The sequence below is a fragment of the Heterodontus francisci genome, chromosome 31, assembly GCF_036365525.1.
Source record: "Heterodontus francisci isolate sHetFra1 chromosome 31, sHetFra1.hap1, whole genome shotgun sequence".
Lineage (NCBI taxonomy): Eukaryota > Metazoa > Chordata > Chondrichthyes > Heterodontiformes > Heterodontidae > Heterodontus > Heterodontus francisci.
Genome location: NC_090401.1, coordinates 25,179,962 through 25,201,938, shown reverse-complemented (window position 1 = coordinate 25,201,938; position 21,977 = coordinate 25,179,962). Strand labels below are relative to the sequence as shown.

The window sequence follows — 21,977 nt, the reverse complement described above, 5'->3', positions numbered from 1 at the left end:
ATGCTTAACCAGAATGAATAATGGGGTATGGTATACTGTCTGGGACACTGGATTTGGAGTCTCCAAGGAGTTTACCTTAAAGAATTAGGAAAAGATTTCCAAATATATCTGTGCCTGGTCATGGAGCTGCCATTGATCTCTGTCCCAACACAAACCCCACTCCACCCACCCCTGGGTCATCCTGTAATGGAAATCCACCATGCAAATTCAGTTACTTGAGTTCAAGTTTCATATCTTTTTGAAGCAATGACATTTAGTTATTTAAAGATACAGCATCGAAACAGGCCCTTCGGCCCACCGAGTCTGTGCCAACCATAAACCACCCATTTATACTAATCGTACATTAATCCCATATTCCGACCACATCCCCACCTTCCCTCAATTCCCCTACCTATACTAGGCGCAATTTATAATGGCCAATTTACCTATCAACCTGCAAGTCTTTGGCTGTGGGAGGAAATCAGAGCACCCGGCAAAAACCCACACGGTCACAGTGAGGACTTGCAAACTCCGCACGGGCAGTACCCATAATCAAACCCGGGTCACTGGAGCTGTGAGGCTGCGGTGCTAACCACTGCGCCACTGTGACTGATTCTTATACTGAACAAAGGCAATCTGATAACACAACCATTGGGTAGGACAATATGTGTCTCTGTAACATACTGCAATAATACTGAAGTGATTATTAAATCAAGAGATTCAGTTATTGCCTGCATTCATCTGTCTTAACAAAAGGCAGTCTAACTCCCAGCATTTCCAGCCACACGTATAGGTTGTGCATTTCTTCACATGAAAAGGAATCCAAGGAGCCAAGACACAATGTATTTTGCAATGTTTCAATAAAAAATATATAATGCAAAGCTCTTGTACAATAAATAATACAGATTTCTGATATATCATGGTAACTTTATGGCCTAAAGTGGAAAAATGTATTATTAAACCTGATGAAATGGAAATAGATTGAAATACATTGCAACCTCCTACAATATAAATAATCTGCTAGGTTATGTGAAGGCAGGTTTGCAAAAAGAAAAAAAGGCATGTATTTTATATAGTTGCTTTCTGGTCTTTCAGAATGCCCCAAAGTGCTTTACGGTTAATTAATTACTTTTGAAGAGTAGTTACCTTTGTAATGTAGGAAACACAGCAGCCAATTTACATATAGTAAAGTCCAACAAACAGCAGTGTGATAATGACCAGATAATTAGTTTTTGAGATGTTGGTTAATTGATACATATTGACCAGACCAATTGGTCTTCAAAATGGTGCCATGGGATCTTTTGCATTCACCAGAGAGGATAGACAAGGCCTCAGTTTAACATTTCATCCGAAAGATGGCACCTCTGACAGTGTAGCTCTCCGTTAGTACTGCACTGGAATGCCAGTCTAGATTACGTGCTCCAGTATCTGGAATAGGACTTAAATAACAAACAACCTTCTGACTCAGAGACAAGAGTACTACCAACTGCGCTACAGCTACGGTAAGTAGGCTTAAGGAAATAGTTACTCCTCGGAGGGCAGGTTTAAGTAGGTCTTCGGCACTAGTGATTGCCTTTTCTCAGGTTTCATTTTTTTCCCAACTCAAATTGAGCAAATCATCTGACCAATTGATACTGAGTTGAATGCAGGATGAATTACCTGCAACAGCCCAGTCGATATCTGGAAATGACCAACATATGTATTATAGACAAATTTGAAGAGAAATAGTAGTCCACAGGGTAGATTGTACCCTGAACAAATCTGCTCAAAGGGTTTCAATGGGAAAACAAAGCCATTGTAAGTTATGTTGAGTTGGCTGAGACCAACAGACTGGCAATGGATAGGGAAAAGTAAGGACAGATAATGATAGTACTTACTTTAATTGTATTGAGGATAATATTGCATCAATCATTTAGTTTTTAAAATTAATTCTCAGAATGTGTATGTCGCTGGCAAGCCCGGCATTTATTGCCCATCCCTAGTTGCCCTGAGGTAGCTACTTGATACAACTGAGTGGCTCACTCGACCACTTTAGAGGGCAATTAGGAATCAACCTTATTGGTGTGGACTGGAGTCACATATAGGTCAGACCAAGAAAGGATAGAAGGTTTTGTCAGGTAAACCCTGTACGCCAAATGGGACATATTAATTTCATCGGTTGGAAACTTACATTAGACTTTTAATGGAAAAATATCGACAGTAACTTTTTAAAAACTAGCAGCCAAGATGGCCACTGCCATTTACATGTGAAACACCAGGAGACTGAACTGGAGACAAAAAGTCTAACAAGAAGCCCAGCCAGAACAATGCTTTGGATAACTGAGTTGATTAGCCAGATGATACTTGTTAATGAGTCATTCAAAGTCATCCTGAGGCATTCATAAGTGGAGACGTCCCTCCGGGGAGTTAACACTGGCAACCCCACCTAGGAGGAGTTTTGGGTTTTAGACTTTAGACCTCATTAAAAACAAAGGGAATTGATAGAACCATGTGACTGCCTGCTCATCTCTGAAGAAACTGAAAGTTTTGTCACACAGACAGCAGACAGGCAGTAACTGAGTGTACAGCAGCGAAGCTGGCGGCTGCTCCCCTGTGTGTCTCTCTCCCCAGAAAATATCAAGGAAAGAACTGCCCCCAACTGGGGGACCTTCCAAGCCTAAAGACTGCTACAGCCAGCAACCAGGGAAAGAGAATCAACTACCAATTCTGCTTTCAGGAAAACGCGAGGAGAATACAGGGTCAGCCGAGTATTACAGACTGTATTTAAGTTCCACTTATTCTGAACTTTAATCCGACCATCAAATCTGTTTCCCTCTGCAATCCGTTTGTGTGTGTGTGTGATTCTCATGTGAATGTGTAGCGTATTTTTAGTGTTTTTAAATCGGGTTTAGATTGTTAAGTGTAATAAACTCACCTCTTTCTTGTTTAAACTCAAGAAAACCTGTCCGATTGGTTCTTTTGCAATCACATTAGAGGAAAAAGGTAAAACACTCACTGAGGTAGTAAGCACAACTACTGTTTTTAAAAAGGAATAAACCCTGTTGCAGCCAAACAAGGCTAAAGGGGAGCCTGAGACCCCCTCCTCACCTGGCCCTAACAGTTTCCTTTCCTAAAAGACAGTTGTGAACCAGTGGGTCTTTACGACAATCTGGCAGCTTCATGGTCACTTTTCCTGATACCAGCTTTTTATTTCCAGATTTTTCAAGCTGAATTCAAATTCTCAATCTGCCTTGGTGGGACATGAATGCACATTCTCTGTATTATTAGTCCAGTAACATAACCAGTATACTGCTGTACCCATTATATCATTTAGTTTAGATGTCAGTTTGTGAAAACTGCTCATTTAATAGAGTCAGAAGTGGGAGATGTTACTGTCTTCTCTTCCCCACTCCCCCTTCATGTGCACACACTGGTGTGAGAGTGTTGTGATCTTAGAAACTGGAGACTTTGATGGTTCAGTCGGTAAATGAAAAGCATTGTGTTGTATTGAAGCACTCAGTCAGGAGGTATGATCCTGGTCAGAGTGATGGTAGGAACACTTCAATTGACCTCAGTGCCCCCTTTGTGAGGGGGAAGGATTAGCCAAGTTTCCTTTCCCTAATCACTATCCAGTAGTTCTATACTATACTTGAAAACTTGGAAGCTATCTATGCATGGGCATCTGGTGAGAAAAGGTTAGGGTTTAATGGTCATCCCATCCAGGATGGGATAACCTGTTAACATTACTGCTTAGCCTCACAGGTTTTGGATGTCCACTTGGCCAAGGTACCTGAAGGCTGCCATGGCCTGAGGACCAAACCCCATCTAAGGCGCAGTGATTTTAGAAGAGGAGAGGAACTCCTCAGTGGTAAAAAACCACTGCGACAGGCTGTATCGGTTCTGCATCACAACAACAAATAGCTGTATATACGTCTCATTTTACACACATTAGAGTAATACTGAACAGGCTTTGGGGAGTCTGCAGGATGTGCACTTTCTCTCCACAACTTGCTTCCTGTTGTCACAATTTTCTGTCGACATTAAATGTTGTCATGTCAACTGTCACACTATAATATATACTCTAACTACAAGGTCATTCTGAGGACCGAGTTTCTGAAGTATTTTTCCCAATGTCATCACCATTTTGTGGGTAAAAGAAACATCAGCTGACTGTTGACAAAGTCATAGGCAGTTTATTGGGTCTATATGATTTGTATGAATGTTCACATGTCATCAATGATAAGTCTGCCTGGCGTTGAAGCAAAAAAGCCAGGACTAGGTCTCTCCTTGATTTCCCGATGAGCGTGATATCTTCTGTCCTGCATCTCTTAGAGAAAGCAGAGTGCAGCAAGGAAAGGTAGTGAATGAGTGCCTATTTCCCAGCCCCCTACCCTACCTAAATCTAAAATAAATGCCTGCTGTGGCCAAATAAAGGAATTACGTTATTGAAGGCCAATATGTTGAGCCAGGAAGTTGCAGTTTGAGGAGCCATGCACATCTTTCAAACTTTGTTGATGCTTTTTGAAGTCTTTTTGGGGGGGGATGCGGGAGGGGCTGTTAGACTCAGTTCTTGTCTTTTTCCTGTCTACTATATAATGCTCTAACACATTGATAGTATCCATGTTAGCATTTGACTGCTATGGAGACTTCTGCTGTGGCTGTCCTAATCCAGATGGCTTGTTTGCATGCAAATGTAAACAGTTATGGTGTGAAGCCATCCTCATTTGCAAAATGCCTTGAAAATGTCAGCTTTTATCCAGGCTGTTAAATGTGTTTTTTGCAGAAGGCATGTTACCTCACATTCTTATTTTCCTTTGCAGAAAAGACAACTTGAATGTTTACCAATTATTTTGAAGATAAGGGTCTTTCTGACCCAGAAACCTGAAGCAGGTTGTTCCAGGTACCACACCGCCTTTTGGCACCACCTCCACATTGGAGAAAGGAGGTGGAATCCTGCAAGTGCCTGGGTTTTCTGATTATTTATCATCCATCAGAAAATCCAGGCTAAGTCCAGGATATGCGGCTATGTGATAGTCACTGTCGTTAAGTGATAGGGGTTGGGTTGGCATCTATGAAAGATGATGGACATGCAGCAAACAATCCATTTGGGTGGGGTGTTTTCTCTTGATGCACCTTTGCTTATGGCAGTGAAGGCCAATCCTTGAGAGGCAGATTCTGCCATAAGTGCTGCATATGAAGCTGCCAAATGACACTGTGCGTTATTGTTTTTGACGTTGGCACCTGTTGCCAAGCTGCTGTAGCAACTGGTAGTCGTAGTAGTGCACACCAGTCCACAGGACATGTCAACATTTCCCTCTTTTACCAGCTAGTGACTCCCAAGTGCGATAGTTGACATTTAGGGCCTTCATGACATGCTTGTAAGCATCCTTGAAGCAGAGCTTTGGGCGCCCCACTGGTCGTCTGGTCCCAGCATGTGACCGTCTTCCATCCTGCGGATGTATCCGATCCACCACGTTATGTGACAGGCTTTGCTTCGGAAAAGAATTCTGTGAAACATTGTGGATGCTTTCTAACACAATGATTTATTGCCCTGTTCCCCTTCCTTGATGATCAGATCTTTGCCCTGCCGATGACTTCAAAGGTGGTATCACTTGACCAGCAATGCCAACTGCAGCCAATGTAACGCTGTGGGCTTCTAATGCAGGCACCATAACTGAGATAAAACTAGAAGGGGGGGGGGGGGGGGTTGCGTGGACTCAGCTAGAAAAAATATGTCAAAGGTTTCATACAATGGAAGCCCCACTACTAAAATCAACTCTTACAGATGCTGGTGGACTTGTCATTAATTTCCAGCATTTTCTGTTTCTTTTCAGATTTCCAATTGTTTCATTTTTTAAAGTGAAAGTCTGATGTTTCCAATGATGTGGAGGAATTAGTTGTTAAGGCTAGTGATAAATTTTCCTATGCAAATTTCAGAACTCAAGCCATCATCTCACTCCTACCCTGCCCTGGCTCTAAGACTATGGTGACTCTGCTACCCAGCCTGATTGACAAACCTTTAGTAAATTAATCGTATGCATTTCTCGATTCACTATTACCCTCACTACATACTTCTACATCACAATTTCACAGTGTTTTTTTTTCATTTGCCTCTATTTTCCAGCCATGGTCTGGATACTGGGCAGGTGGCCTGCTACAAGGCTTCTGTCTATGAACAACTACCAAAAGATACTAACAGAATGAAGCAAGTGGTAGCTCAGAGATGTTCTTGTCCCTGATTTTCCCACTCTCACTGTGCAGGAAACATCCTGACCTCGAATCAACAACCTTTGTGGATGCATCCCAGCTACTCTAAACCATCCCATTCTTAAACATCATCCTCACTTCATGCTGTGCATAGACTGGATAATATTGATGCTCTGAAAAGAAATCCCTACAAAAGTACAGTAAAATAAAACAAATCCTTCTTATTTTCTTTTTTAAATTTAAAAGCCAATTGTGCAGAATGTCTTTTGGTAATGGATGCAGCATCAGATTGATGCTAGGAACAGACGAAGCACTTGAGGAATATAAACACAGCAGGAAGGAACTTAAGCAAGGAGTTAGGAGGGCTAAAAGGGGTCATGAAAAGTCATTGGCAAACAGGATTAAGGAAAATCCCAAGGCTTTTTATACGTATATAAAGAGCAAGAAGGTAACTAGGGAAAGGGTTGGCCCACTCAAGGACAGAGATGGGAATCTATGTGTGGAGCCAGAGGAAATAGGTGAGGTGCTAAATGAGTACTTTGCATCAGTATTCACCAAAGAGAAGGACTTGGTGGATGATGAGCCCAGGGAAGGGAGTGCAGATAGGCTCAGTCATCTCATTATCAAAAAGGAGGAGGTGTTGGGTGTCTTGCAAAGCATTAAGGTTGATAAGTCCCCAGGGCCTGATGGGATCTACCCTAGAATACTGAGGGAGGCAAGGGAGGAAATTGCTGGGGCCTTGACAGAAATCTTTGCATCCTCATTGGCTACAAGTGAGGTCCCAGAGGACTGGAGAATAGACAATGTTGTTCCTTTGTTTAAGAAGGGTGGCAAGGATAATCCATGAAATAATAGGCCGGTGAGCCTTACGTCAGTGGTAGGGAAACTATTAGAGAGGATTCTTCGGGACAGGATTTACTCCCATTTGGAAACTAACGAACTTATTAGCGAGAGGCAGCATGGTTTTGTGAAGGGGAGGTCGTGTCTTACTAATTTGATTGAGTTTTTTGTGGAAGTGACGAAGATGATTGATGAAGGAAGGGCAGTGGATGTTATCTATATGGACTTCAGTAAAGACTTTGACAAGGTGCCTCATGGCAGACTGATACAAAAGGTGAAGTCACATGGGATCAGAGGTGAGCTGGCAAGATGGATACAGAACTGGCTCGGTCATAGAAGACAGAGGGCAGCAGTGGAAGGGTGTTTTTCTGAATGGAGGGATGTGACTAGTGGTGTTCCGCAGGGATCAGTGCTGGGACTTTTGCTGTTTGTCGTATATATAAATGATTTGGAGGAAAATGTAGCTGGTCTGATTAGTAAGTTTGCGAACGACACAAAGGTTGGTGGAGTTGCGGATAATGATGAGGATTGTCAGAGGATACAGCAGGATATAGATCGGTTGGAGACTTGGGCGGAGAAATGGCAGATGGAGTTTAATCTGGACACATGAGGTAATGCATTTTGGAAGGTCTAATGCAGGTGGGAGGTATACAGTAAATGGCAGAACCCTTAGGAGTATTGACAGGCAGGGAGATCTGGGCGTTCAGGTCCACAGGTCACTGAAAGTGGAAACGCAGGTGGATAAGGTAGGCAAGAAGGCATACGGCATGCTTGCTTTCATCGGTCGGGGCATAGAGTATAAAAATTGGCAAGTCATGTTGCAGCTGTACAGAACTTTAGTTAGGCCACACTTAGAATATTGCGCGCAATTCTGGTCGCCACACTACCAGAAGGACGTGGAGGCTTTGGAGAGGGTACAGAGGAGGTTTACCAGGATGTTGCCTGGTCTGGAGGGCATTAGCTATGAGGAGAGGTTGGAAAAACTCGGATTGTTTTCATTGGAACAACAGAGGTGGAGGGGCGACATGATCGAGGATTACAAAGTTATGAGTGGCATGGACAGAGTGGATAGTCAGAAGCTTTTTCCCAGGGTGGAAGAGTCAGTTACTAGGGGACATAGGTTTAAGGTGCGAGGGGCAAAGTTTAGAGGGGATGTGCGAGGCAGGTTTTTTACACAGAGGGTGGTGAGTGCCTGGAACTTGCTGCCAGGGGGAGGTGGTGGAAGCAGATACGATAGCGACTTTTAAGAGACATCTTGACAAACACATGAATAGGAAGGGAATAGAGGGATATGGGCCCCGGAAGTGCAGAAGGTGTTAGTTTAGGCAGGCATCAAGATCGGCGCAGGCTTGGAGGGCCGAATGGTCTGTTCCTGTGCTGTACTTTTCTTTGTTCTTTGTACATTGCTGACACATTACTTCAGATTGATGGTCTTCATAAATGTGAGGCAATCTGTATCTTGGCCACAACTTGGATAACAGGAATTCTCAAAGGTGGCTCATTGTGGCCATGATGACAAAATCCTTTTCCTTTCAGACACATCATCTGGGAGCAATGCAACACTGTGGCTCTGTACAACTCCAGGGACCCTGCCATTGGTACTGTGAATCTATTTTGTATTCTGAAACCCATTAATGTAACTCTAAATCACATACTCTGTAGCTGCAGGATTACCAAGTGTCATGTCGACTGACCAGATAAATTGTGACATTGGGATTATCTGTCGCTGCCTTGATTGAAGATAATAAGAGCCTATCTTGAAAGAGAATCAGGTCTGTACTGGGACAGTTTAATTATTACAGCCATTTTATTGATGATATGCCCCCATGGCTAAAGCTCTGCAGGCAATATTCTTTGGACCCAAGAAAAGGTTGCGTAGACTGTCCTGTCCAACAGATGAGCAGAGATTCAGGGATACAAGTACAGAAATCACTAAGAGCTAGTGGACAGATACAAAAAGTAATTAAAAAGACTAATGGAACGTTGGACTTTGCCTCAAGCGGGCTGGAATACAAAGGGGTGGAAGTTATATTACAGTTGTACAGAGCTCTGGTTAGACCTCATCTGGAGCACTGCATTCTATTCTGGGCACTGCACCTCAGGAAGGATATATTGACCTTGAAGGGGTGCAATGCATGTTCATCAGAGTTATACTGTGACTAAAAGAGTTTAATTATGGGGACAGGTTACATTGACTAGGTTTGTATTCCTTCAGTATAGAGGATTAATGGATGCTGTATTTTGAGGTGTTTAAGATGATTGAAGGATTTGTTAGGATAGAGACAAAACTATTTCCTCTGGTGGGAGAGTTCAGAACTAGGGATTGAACCTTAAAATTGGAGTTAGGCTGTTCAGGGGTGATATCAGAAAGCACATATTCACACAGAGGGTAGTGGAAATCTGGAACTCTCTCCCTTAAACAGTTGCTGAGGTTAGGTCAATGGAAAATTTCAAAATTAAGCTTGATAGGTTTTTCTAGCTCAGGGTATTAAGGGTTATGTAACCAAAGCAGGCAAATGGAGGTAAGATACAGATCAGCCATGATATATTTGTCTGGCAGGGACATGCTCGAGGGATTAAATGGCTTACTGCTGATTGCCTCTTCTATTCCTGCATGACATTTTATTGCATGTGAAGAAGAGGCAGGTCCGTCTCCTTTATGGGGCTATTTCACTCTCTAGCCAAAAACACCATTTTAGAAACTGCCATGTGAACAGCAGCCGCTTGGAAAGTGGGCATTTGGCAACTATGAAATGAGAAGTCTTGTAATGCTGTTATTGTTCATCAGTGGACAAGGAAATATAGGTTTCGGCCATCCTGCGCAAAGCAACAGTTATCTCTTTGATGTATTTGGGAACAGCAAATTGGATATTTCTGATGCCCTCTGTGCTAGGCTGAAAGGAGAAGGAGACATGAAAATTGAACAATGTTATCAATTCGAGGGCCACCCGGAGTATAGTTTGGTAATTGGCTCCCTCCAAAGCTTCAACCTCCAAAGGAAATGCTCCTCAGTCACTATCAGGTGGTTGTGCAGAAGCCAGTAGTGATGGGTATTGTAGCAGCAGGGCTAAATAGTAGGCTTTTGGTGTTACTAATTTAACTTGCCCTCCTTGTTTAACTCAAATGAGGATTAAAAGAAATCTATATTGTACTGAGCTTTCTGTCAGCACAAATTCAGTGAAGCAGCAATCTTTTTCAGAATTCCAGTGAGCGAAAATTTGTCTGAGGGGTAATGCTCAGCCCCTTCGCTTCCAATTAAAAATTCTTATTTGTGAGTTTAAATTTTTTCGTGGTTTTGCCCATCCTATCTTAGTAACTTCTTCCAGCCCTACACTGCCCCCCCATAACCCTAAGTTCCTTCAACGCTGACCCCTTGTACAATCACCCCTCCCTACAGCCCACATTGTCAGCTGTGCCTTCAGGTGCCTAGGCCCCACATTCTGAAATTCCCTCCCTGACCTTTTCCATATCTCTCTCTTCCTTTAAACTCTCCTTAAAATCCAATCTTTGACCAATGCTTTGGTTATCCTCCTTCTGTGTATTTCTTTGGTCCAGCATCAATTTTTCTCGAATTGTGCCTTTATTAATCACTTTGGAACATTTTTCTATGTTAAAAGTTCTATGTAAACACAGGTTGATGTTGTCAACCAACAATTTAAATGTTTGCCAATTACTGTGTGATGAAGGGAAGGCTAAATAAATTGAATAGATTCTAAAAAGGTAAATTAGGCATGGTCTATTTGAAGCAGTGGGCTTAAAGTTGCCCATTGCCTGCATTTGCATTGGATAGTTCACTGCAGTGCTGTGGGAGTGCTAGTTTGTTGGAAGTGACATCTTTTGGATTAGGTAGTAAACCAAATCTGCCTACTCAAGCGCAATGTAAAAGATCCCATGGCACTATTCAAAATAGTGCAGGGAGTGCTTGTGGTTTTCTGGCTGAAATCATCCCTCAACCAACACCATGAAAAATATTATGTCATTCATTTAATTGTTTGCTATTTAAGAGAACTTACTGTGTGCAAACTCTCTGCAGTGTTTATCTACAAAAACAAGTGACTGCACTTCAAAAATAATCCAATGGCTGTAAAGTGCTTTGGAACTCTGAGAACTTGGAAAGTACAATAATAAATACAAGTTCTTTCATAAACATAATACCAAGGGTCTGTGTTTTTCAAGCAAATCTATTTTCTCATTTTAAAGAGTCTTATGATGTAGAAGCATTTGTTCTTAAGGCTCAAAAGTCTTTTAATTATCAGCAGCAAGAAAGTATCAGAACTCAGACCATGATCCAAGCAGCCCCTCTTCCATTACCTGAATTTCTGGCTGTATTTCAGTCCCACACTCCTGATCTTTGGCCACCTGGTGTGAAGGGGAGCAGGAAGGACAAAGGACCTCCTGGTGGAACCGCTCCTGGGCCAGGCCAAGGTGGCCATCAACAGGTCCAGGCAGCGGGCGGTCGAGTGGGTCGATTGGCCCAACTCCCTGCCTCTCTTCCACGGCTACATTCACACCTGGGAGTCCCTGGAGAGGGAGCATGCTGTGTCCGCCATTACACTTGAGGCTTTCTGTGACCAGTGGGCACCAGAGAGACTGGAGTGCATCACCACCCCTGGATATGTCATTTGATTGGCTAAGTTTCCTTTCAAGTTTTTGGTTTATGTTAAAGTGTATTAGTGGTGCCTCTTTCTAAAGGGCACATAATTCCTCTTTATTGACAATCTTCTGGTTGGATCAAAAGAGGTATAAGAAGGAAGACTGCGTTTGCTGACAATGCTACCACCAGGTGGCGCTGCAGTGACACATGCGCAAATGCAGCATGTGCCACGAAAACATCACAGTCTGCGGCATCAGGCAGCTGCCAGAACTAAAGATGGCGCTGCTCAAATAATCACACGAAGGCAACCTGACCGAAACACATTGCAGCACACAATGGCGGGAGGGAGGGAGCGAGCGGGACGGGGACCGGGGGGGGAGTGCCGCGTGGGACAGGGATGGGGGGGGTGCGGAGTGGGCCGGATAGGGGGGGGCACGGAGCTGGGGGGGGGGGGGGTGGGGGTGCAAGCAGAGCAGGATGGGGCCGGGGGTGAGGGTGGTGGTGGGGGGGCAGCGGACCGGGCCGTGGACAGTAGGGAGGGAGCGGAGCAGGCCAGTGAAAGGAGGGGGGAGCAAAGCGGGCCGGGGAAGGGGCGAGCGAGGGGGCTGGGGACGGGGGGACGGGGGGGGGGGGGGGGGAGTGGAGCAGCCGGAGAGAGCAGCGAGGAGAGCGGCGAAAGAGCGGAGCAGTGAGGGGATGAGCGGAGCGGCCGGAGAGAGCAGCGAAGGGGGGGGTGGGGGGGGGGGGAGCGGAGTGTCCAGAAGAGCGGAGCAGCCGGAAAGAGCAGCGAGGTGGAGGGGGGGGAGCTGAGCGGCCGGACAGAGCGGAGCAACCAGAGAGAGCAGCAGGGTGGGGGGTTAGGGGGGCGGGAGCGGAGCGGCTGGAGACAGCAGCGAGAAGCGGGAGCGGAGCATGCGCAGAGACTGACCAGGCGCCTTGCCTGAAGATGCACATATCACGCAATGATGTCATCGGCGCATGCGCTAACCAGTCCTGGCAACACAGTGCACGTGCAGAGAGCAGGAGCCCGTCTGCGCAAGTGCACGCCTTGGCGCAGCCTGATGACGTCAGTGGCCGGCTGCGTTGTCAGGAATCACTTTGAAGAAGGAATAGACTGAAACTGTGGCAGTTGGGTGAGGAGGTGCATGTTCATAATGCTTTTCTCTGTAAATAAATGCTATAAAAGTAAAAAAAAGAGACAAACTGCCTCTTCTAAATCTTTCATTCAACTAATTGGACGTTTCTACTAATTAAAAAAGGTAATGAGTGCCCCCTTCCCAAAGGGGCACACAAAATGAACTGTTCAAAGTTTTTTTTAATAAGAGACTTAAATCAAACTAAAATTCACAGGGGTGATGATGCACTCCATCCCCCAGGCTCCCACTGATCTTGGAAGGCCTCAAGCATACCAGCAGACACCATATGCTCCCGCTCCTGGGACACTTGGGCGCAGACTTGGCCGCGGAAGAGAGGCAGACAGTCAGGCCGACCAACCCCATTGACCGCCTCCCCCCCATAACCCTTGACTGCTTTGTAGATCATAAATCTGTCTATCTCAGCTTTGAATATATTCAATGAGCTAGCCTCCACTGCTCTCTGGGGAAGAGAATTCCAAAGATTAATGACATTCTAAGAGAGGAAATTCCTCCGTATCTCTGTCTTTCGACCCTGTCAAGCCCCCTCAGAATCTTATATGTTTCAGTAAGATCAACTGACATTCTTAAACTCCAATGACTATAGGCCCAACCTTTCCTCGTAAGACAACTCCTTCATCCCAAGAATCAGCTGAGTGACCCTTCTCTGAACTGCCTCCAATGTAAGTATATCCCTCCTTAAGTAAGGAGACCAAAACTATGCAGTACTCCAGGTGTGGTCTCACCAATGCCCTGTATAGTTGAAGCAAGACTTTCCTACTTTTATACTCCATCCCCCTCAAGTTGTGAGGCGTTGGCTCATAGAATGCCCCTCTTCCACCTTGATAGTCAACATTATTCTTATATCCTAAGGTGCAACCCAATTCTTTCTGTCACGAAGGTGGCAGTGCCAACACCTGAGGGCAGACAGTTAGGAACTGTCTTGGTCTAGGAGTAGAACACAGGTCATCTCTTGGATAGAGAGAGAAAGATTTGCATTTATAGCAGCAGGAACATTGAAAGAGAAGTGATACAGTCAATGATCATATACAATAAATGGGGGATGTACTTTGCTGTATTCTTGGCTGCCAAGGGTGGGGGTTGGAGCCAGAGCTGACCTTTCACCTTTGCTGCCCCGGAAGTGCTCGTGTTTCCCCCCCCCCTCCCTTTCCCCAGCGGTTTTCCGAGTCGGTGTGTCGGTCAATCGCCACCGCAGCATGGAGGCTCGGGGCCGCCGCAGGGCCTCGCACAGCCCCGACCGCGACAGGCTGAGAATCAAAAGCGAGGGGGCGGCCTCCAAGCACCGGCACTCGAGTTCCGGCTCCTCCGGAGGCAGCCTGTCTCCACCCGGACAGTGGCAGAGCCGCTCCCCGGCCCGGAGGAGCCCGGCACCCGAGCAGCAGCAGCAGCAGCATTCCCGGCCTGGCGGCAAGTGGAAACGGGTAAGCCGAGTTACCCAGTAAATAATAAAAACACTATTAACCGTGTAAAATCCCCGAGCTGGCCTTTCAGAGTCAGGAGGAGCCGATCCGGAGCAAAATGTTCCAAAAACCCCCGGAACCACAGCAGCTCCTGAATCGTGTGTCATTGGCACAGTTACTGAAAGGGAGTTACTCTCATCAATCTGTTTCCAATGTTATACAAAACAAAATGAGTGAAAATACACTTCATTAGTGAGGATTTAACATTGGATAGAAGGGGTATTTGGTGCAGGAATCGGTTGAGGAGGGAGTTGAATGATTATAAAGGGTTTTGATAAGAGTAATTAAGGACAAACTGTTAATAGTGGCATCAGAGTCCATAACCAGAGGGGACAGATTTAAGATAATTTGGCAAAAGAACCATCGGGAAGATGAGAATTTATTTTGCTTAATGTGATGTGATCTGGAAGGCACTTCCTGAAAAAGTGGCGGAAGCAGATTCAGTCGTAATGCTCCGAAGGGGATTGGATAAATAGTTGAAAAGGAAACAATTGCAGCACTGTTGTCACAGAGCAGGGCAGTGGGCCTAAGTGTAGAGCACTTCCAAAGAGCCAACACAGGCATGATGGACTGAATGGCCTCCTTCAGTCCTGTAAAATTCCCTCTTTATTTTTTCTAGTGGCTCAAATTATCACCCTGGAAGCGAGTTTTATTCTGTTCTGGAGCTGCGAAGTTTATCACGATGGCTAAATTTAAAATTATTGATGTGGTTTTCTGGTTCATATATTTCAGAAATAAATTGGTTTGCTGATGAAACCATAATCTCCCGTGGTTGCGGCGCACGGTTTTTAAAACCAGTGCTCTCAATTGTTATGGCTAGCAAAGTTAGATTTTTCTCGTATTCAGGAACGGCATGACCATCCGCGACGGGACCACGCTGAAAGACGTCACCGAGACCACTCTCAAAGAACCGAGCACCGACGCAAGAAGAACAGCGACCGAGAACGAGACCGAGAGTGGTCAGACCGGGGGCGAACCCACAGCAAAAGGAATGGCGGGTCTCACACTGAACCTGGCATGCATGGCCGAGACAGGGAGGCTCAACTGCTCAGCGACCAGCAGGCCGAGAGAGAGTATTACAATGAGAGGAGGCGCCAGAAACGTAATCCATGCCAAATGCTCGGTGATGAGCACCCTGAATCTGAGTCAAATGACAGTCAGGCTAATAGTGGCAATGCTGCGCAGGTGAAAGAAGAGCCAAATTTTGAGTTATCTGGTGCCCTTGTGGAAGATACAAACACCTTTCGTGGAGTGGTGATAAAGTACAATGAACCGCCAGAGTCACGGATCCCACGGAAACGATGGCGTCTTTATCCGTTCAAGAATGACGAGCCGCTCCCAGTTATGCACATTCATCGTCAGAGTGCCTATCTCTTGGGTCGGCAGCGTAGGGTAGTGGATATCCCGATTGACCATCCTTCCTGCTCCAAGCAACATGCAGTGTTACAGTACAGGTTGGTGTTAGGAGAGGAGTTATAACTATCTTGTATTTTTTTTTACATGCCCCAAAACTATTAAAGGGGCTGAACTTGAGAAACTTTATTCTTTAATGTTATAACTGACGACATGAATTGATAGCTACTAGTGCCATTGTACCATCATTTTGGAAGCGATAGAAAGTGAATTCCAGTGTGGATGGACATGAAAGTAACTCCAATTGTTTTCCAGTCCAACCTCTATAAATGTGTTGAAGTCAGGTAGTATGAAACGCACTTTGTTAGAGAACCTTGCACCACTTGGACTTTGCACTGGCCTCGTGTAACTCAGCCTGATTCAAAGCCCATTGGATCTCCTGGCTCTTTCTTTGTATTTCCTCTGCCTTTGCACTAGTGGTCTCCTTTTATTCTCTGTCCACATTTCTCTCTGTTACAAGAAATTATTTCTCTTGTCCTCACTGGACAGTAGTTAACATAGTACAGGCTTCCTAGAAGAGGCAGTTAATAAATACCTCCTTTTTTTTCAATAAAAGCAAAATACTGCGGATGCTGGAAATCTGAAATAAAAACAAGAAATGCTGGAACCACTCAGCAGGTCTGGCAGCATCTGTGAAAAGAGAAGCAGAGTTAACGTTTCGGGTCAGTAAGCCTTCTTCGGAACTGACAAATATTAGAAAAGTCACAGGTTATAAGCAAGTGAGGTGGGGGTGGGGCAAGAGATAACAAAGGAGGTGTCGATTGGACCAGGCCACATAGCTGACCAAAAGGTCACGGAGCAAAGGCAAACAATATGTTAATAGTGTGTTGAAAGACAAAGCATTAGTACAGATTAGGTGTCAATGCACTGAATATTGAACAACAAGTGCAAACCTGAAGAAAAACAGTGGGTCAGCAAACTGAACAAACTAAGATGAAATGAAATAAATGCAAAAAAAAAGATTGTAAAAAAGAATGTAAAAGAAAAAATAACTAAAAATGAAAGTAAAATGGGGGGCTGTCATGCTCTGAAATTATTGAACTCAATGTTCAGTCCGGCAGGCTGTAGTGTGCCTAATCGGTAGATGAGATGTGAGCATGAGAGCAGGGGGGAGTGTTGAAATGGCAAGCAACGGAAGCTCAGGGTCCTGCTTGCGGACTGAGCGGAGATGTTCCGCAAAGCGGTCACCCAGTCTGCGCTTGGTCTCCCCAAAGTAGAGGAGACCACACTGTGAGCAGCGAATACAGTATACTACATTGAAAGAAGTACAAGTAAATCGCTGCTTCACCTGAAAGGAGTGTTTGGGGCCTGGGATAGTGAGGAGAGAGGAGGTAAATGGGAAGGTATTACACCTCCTGCGATTGCAGGGGAAGGTGCCATGGGACGAGGTGGTGGGGGTAATGGAGGAGTGGACCAGGGTGTCGTGGAGGGAACGATCCCTTCGGAATGCTGAGAGGGGAAGGGAGGGGAAGATGCGACTGGTAGTGGCATCACGCTGGAGATGGCGGAGGATGATCCTTTGGATATGGAGGCTGATGGGGTGGAAAGTGAGGACAAGGGGAACCCTGTCACGGTTCTGGGAGGGAGGGGAAGGGGTGAGGGTAGAGTTGCGGGGAATGGGCCAGACACAGTTGAGGGCCCTGTCAACCACAGTAGGGGGAAATCCTCGGTTGAGGAAAAAGGAGGTCATATCAGAAGCTGGTCCAATCTACACCTCCTTTGTTATCTCTTGCCCCACCCCCACCTCACTTGCTTATAACCTGTGACTTTTCTAATATTTGTCAGTTCCGAAGAAGGGTCACTGACCCGAAACGTTGACTCTGCTTCTCCTTTTTTTTCAAAACTGCTCATCCAGTTAAGAACAGAGCTGGTGGTTATAGTGAGACTTTACTGTCTGAGCAAATAATTCCAAAAGGCTTGGTGTTTCCTGGGACAGGGAAGGTGAGCTTTCTGGGAAGCAGCTGACCAGAACAGACAGATATTCTGAAGTTACTGAAGGAGCTTGCATTTCTATAGCACCTTTCATGACCTCAGGACATCACAAAGCATTTTACAGCCAATGGAGTAGTTTCAAAGTGTAGTCACTGCTGTAATGAAGGAAATGTGGCATCTAATTTTTGAGTGCAGCTTTAACAAATACATTTTTTGAAGGGATGGCAATATTTATGGAAAATTGTCGTGGGACATTATACATTTGGGAAATAGTTTGTGAACAAGTATATTTTACAGACATCGTGGAAGGTTTGGGTTTGATAGGCCAAATGGTTTTGTCTCATTCCACACTCTAGTCACATCAGTGTATTTGTTTCAGCAGTCTGCTGCCTTTTTCTCTGTATCGATCCCTTTTTAAACATTACTACTACTGTTTGGCTGTATTTAAGAGGGAAAAACTTAGATGGTAATAGTTAAAATGTGTAGGTCAGTGTGCATGCATCGATCTTTGGGTTTGTTTTTAACGTACTTGGACCTCCCTAGCCCCAACCTGTGAGCAAGGTTGATGAACAGCTTTGCTTAAGTCTTTGTGTTGGGAGAGGTTTTACCTAGATGAATTATATAAAAACCATCGTGAATAGTCATATTCTTAGTAGTCACAAACTCAGTGGCATTCTCATTCTGTGCATCTGTGTTTTGCTGGGAGAAATTTTAGAGGGTGTTTTAGGCACCTTTGCTGCAGAAGTATTTTTGCCCCATTTGCAATTTTTTATCTTGTTCTGTTCTAAGGTTTTTATCCAGCCAAGAGGGCATTCTTGTCTCTGCCAGTGCTGCTGTAAGTTTGGCTGCATGCAGATGCACAACAGCCCATGGTTACTTGATTGCAGGTTCTTTTTTCTTTCCTCCCCATGTCCCTGCCTCCCTCCTTGTGTGGACAAGTGCTCTTCCTCCCTGAGTAGTTTTAAGAAATATTGGGGTTTAGTGCATCCACCTCTAGTGTCTGGGCATCCCTATTGATACTGTTGGATGAGGGACCTGGGAGGGCTTATAGGGAATCTTGGGCCTCCCGTTCAGTGGTGAAGGGTGAAGTGCCAGTCTGCACAACTGTGACCCTTTCTCATTAGGTAACTTTTTTATTAAGGTTATTAACTTCCTTCCTTGGGAAAAAACCTCAGTATAATTCTTCCTGTCTCAATGAGGCTGGAGTAGAATTATAGACCTTTTAACAGTCAAGAGTACAGATGGTGCACAGCGTAACCTGCTGTCCATTTTCTCCCCGTAGACTTGTGGAGTTCACACGGAGTGATGGCACACCTGGCAGGAGGGTGAGACCATATATCATCGACCTGGGTTCTGCCAACGGCACCTATCTTAACAATCAGCGCATTGAATCGCAGCGATATTATGAACTCAGAGAAAAGGATCTGTTGAAATTTGGCTTCAGCAGCAGGGAGTACGTCATTCTGCATGAATTCTCCGACACTGCTGAGGTGGATGCAAAAGAAGGCCAGCATGAAGAGGATGAGGGAGTTGAAAGTTAATATAAAAACCTCCCCACTGTTCCTTTTGAAATTGGCACTGCAGTTTTACTTTCTCTTACAAACGTGCAGGTAAATAGTTAGAATTGGAAGGACCAGTGGACGCTTGACCAGTTTTATATTTTTCTGTCCAGGCCAAGCCAACTGACTGCATATGTTGACTCTATCCCAATTTGTTGGTGTTCCATTATAAACCAGTGCGACAATTCAACGAACAAAATGCGGCCTGGCTAACAAGACTGAACAGTATAATCCCTTCAGACCAAATGTTTAGGGTTCTGTTTCGCAACTGAATTTCGTGTTTCATAATCTGGTTTGTTTGCCTCCAGTCTGGTGCTCAGGAAGAGACCTGCTAAACGGTAGCCAGAAACTGTGGAGTTGGCTCAAGTAAATTTAACAGAGCAGCTACTAAACTGTAGCATTGTCAATGATGTAGGAGTATGTGATGCTTTTGTTATATTTTGATTTTTTTGGCTCTAAGTTATTAGGTAGAGAGTAATAAACTTTATAAACAAACTATTCTACTGGACTGTTTGGTCTGGAGACGTCACAAAACAACTGCTCATATTGTTTCAGCTCCTTTCATTCTGTTCCCTTTTACAGGATTTGAGATATTGCATTGCTAGGCTGAAGCCTTTAACTACTTTCTTTTTCTGGCAGCAGATTGCAGACAAGTTGTGTGTTTTTCCTAATTCAAAACCTCTTCTGTACATGAGTTAATGCAATGGACCTTTCGGAATCCCTCAGGTATTTGCATGGTAGATTAAGTAAATGGTAAAAATGGCTAAGAGTTTATCATTTTGATTGAAAATATTTTGAAGTGAATCCTTTTATGAAAATATAGGATTCTATTTTCCACGCAGGAGGCGATTCTGCCTATAAGTTTGATTTCTTTTCGTACCTCTTGTTTAAACAGGGGAAGGTAGGGATCTTCTAGTTTCCTGATATTGCACTGCACACAATTACTTTTCACCCAGCTAACAATGAGTTGACGTTTGGGTTGCTGTTTGCAGCAGGAAGCAAGAGGAACAGAAACAAACCACTCTACAACGAACCCCATAGATAGGTCCGTTTGGCTCTGAGTATTGATAGGTCAGGTTTGATTTGGAAATAGTCACAAATGCAGCTCTACCTGCCAGTGAAGATGACACCCAAATGACACTGGCTGGAGGAAACTCATCAATATCTACTCTAAAATGGGAATTTTAAACTATATCTTTCCCAGTCGCTTGCCACTGAACGTAATCCCTCTCTTCCTTTTATGTAGCCAGTTAAATTCCTGGGATGTTACTGGTGGAAATCCAACTCATTGTGATGGAAAAGTTGATCAGTAGCTCAGTTTGGGATTGCTTGTTCATGAGTTTAAATCCCTGCACTAACTATCAGTAAGATGAATATTGTCAATTTGCTGTATCAGAGTTTGGATAATTTTGAACTGCTGGCCTAATCTGATTCTCATGTCTTAATATTTGGGAGACTGTTGGATTTTCAAGCAAGAAATATTTGGAGTAGTTGTATTCTGCAAAAACATGTCTGTACATTGTATTTCCGACTTGTAGTGGTAGGACATGAATATTCCAACAACGTTCATTTTAACTTTTAGCAGCTGTGTAAAAGGTCGTGGACCTGAAACGTTAACCCTACGCTTCTCTCTCCACAGATGCTGCCTGTCATGCTGAATGTTTTCCAGCCTTTTCTGTTTTTAAATAATTTTCATAACGTTGATGGACCTTCCAGTTAAGATGCCTGAATGTCCTGGCCATGTAGCTGCATCTAACTGCCTTCATAACTGCTTGGAATGAAGACATTAATTTAAAGGGGACAGGGAGGAGAATTGGTGTCAGGCAGCCTGCTTGATTTGTACTTCTTGCTGACTTACTACATTGACTTTGTTCCAGACCTCCTCCTTGAACATTCAGCTCCCCTGACTTGAAAGAGTTTGGTGTTGAGCAGCCTGCATGACAGGTGCAGGAAATGTAGTTGCACTTGGTAAATATGGCATCTGAAGAGTTTTTTTTAAAAACAGGAAGGTGGGTAAGAGATTTTTTTTAAATAGCTTTAGTGTAATTGCACACACAATGTGTATAGGCCTTGAAAACTTCCAGTCAGGAAGAAAATATCTGACTATTTCTTTTCTATTTACAAAATTGTTTTCTTTGTGAACAAATGTATCTGCTAAAATGTTCATAGATTTTCATACCAAAGGGCTCAAGTTTACCCCTTCCCTAAAGTAGTCATCCAGCAAAGAAGTGAAGCCAGATTGTTGCTAAGCAACAGGAGAGCGATAATGAACAGTGACACAAGCCTACCTTTTGACGCATTTTGTTATTAAATGAAAACCTGTTTTAAAATACTGCTCAAAATGATATTTTGTTGTATAAGGAAAACTGGTGTTCTTGTAGATTGTAATGTTGACTTTGTTACAATCACTCCTATGTTTTTGGCAGTCTGTCATTTTTAGTAAAGTAGATTTCAACAATATTTTTCATGTGTTTGAGTGCCTTTGTTCCAATGATCAAATGTGACTTTACATCCTCAAACAAAAAAGGCTGACTTGAAAAAGAAACAATTTACCAGCTGATTTCCTGTGTCATTGATCATAGTCTATGGCTGAAATATGGCTGTAATGCTTTAGCTGCTAAGATGGAGCTGAGAATAACCTATCCTGTTCCATTATGGGTACTGCTTGAGTACTCTCTATGGAGATGTGGCCTAAATAGGCACACCCTAAGATCACTTGGAGGCTATTTTTTTGTTGATTGTCAGCTCTTTGCAAATCCTCAATGAAAATTATTGCTTTGCCTACTACCTTCATTTTAAAAAATGTTTTCTTTTTTGTCTTTTGCAAATCATTGCAACAGTTCCATAAATGTCCCAGTGA

General features: G+C 44.1%; 2 protein-coding genes across 6 annotated transcripts in view; one reads left to right on the top strand and one right to left on the bottom strand.

Moving 5' to 3' along the window:
* Positions 1–21,977, bottom strand: part of dnali1 (dynein, axonemal, light intermediate chain 1) — a 136,542-nt gene that overhangs the window by 18,286 nt on the left and 96,279 nt on the right. The gene's annotated exons all lie outside the window — the stretch shown is intronic.
* snip1 (Smad nuclear interacting protein) lies at positions 13,882–21,577 on the top strand. Of its 4 annotated transcripts, none has more exons than XR_010968863.1 (4): positions 13,882–14,174; positions 15,060–15,667; positions 18,841–19,168; positions 20,757–21,577. XR_010968863.1 is itself a non-coding variant. In XM_068011180.1 (3 exons), exons 1-3 carry the CDS (start codon positions 13,950–13,952, stop codon positions 19,097–19,099), a joined length of 1,092 nt encoding a protein of 363 aa, XP_067867281.1. In that variant the 5' UTR covers positions 13,882–13,949; the 3' UTR covers positions 19,100–21,577. The 4 variants fall into 4 exon arrangements, 1 of the variants encoding a protein (XP_067867281.1); XR_010968861.1 differs by having other exon boundaries at positions 19,760–21,577; XR_010968862.1 differs by having other exon boundaries at positions 18,841–19,843.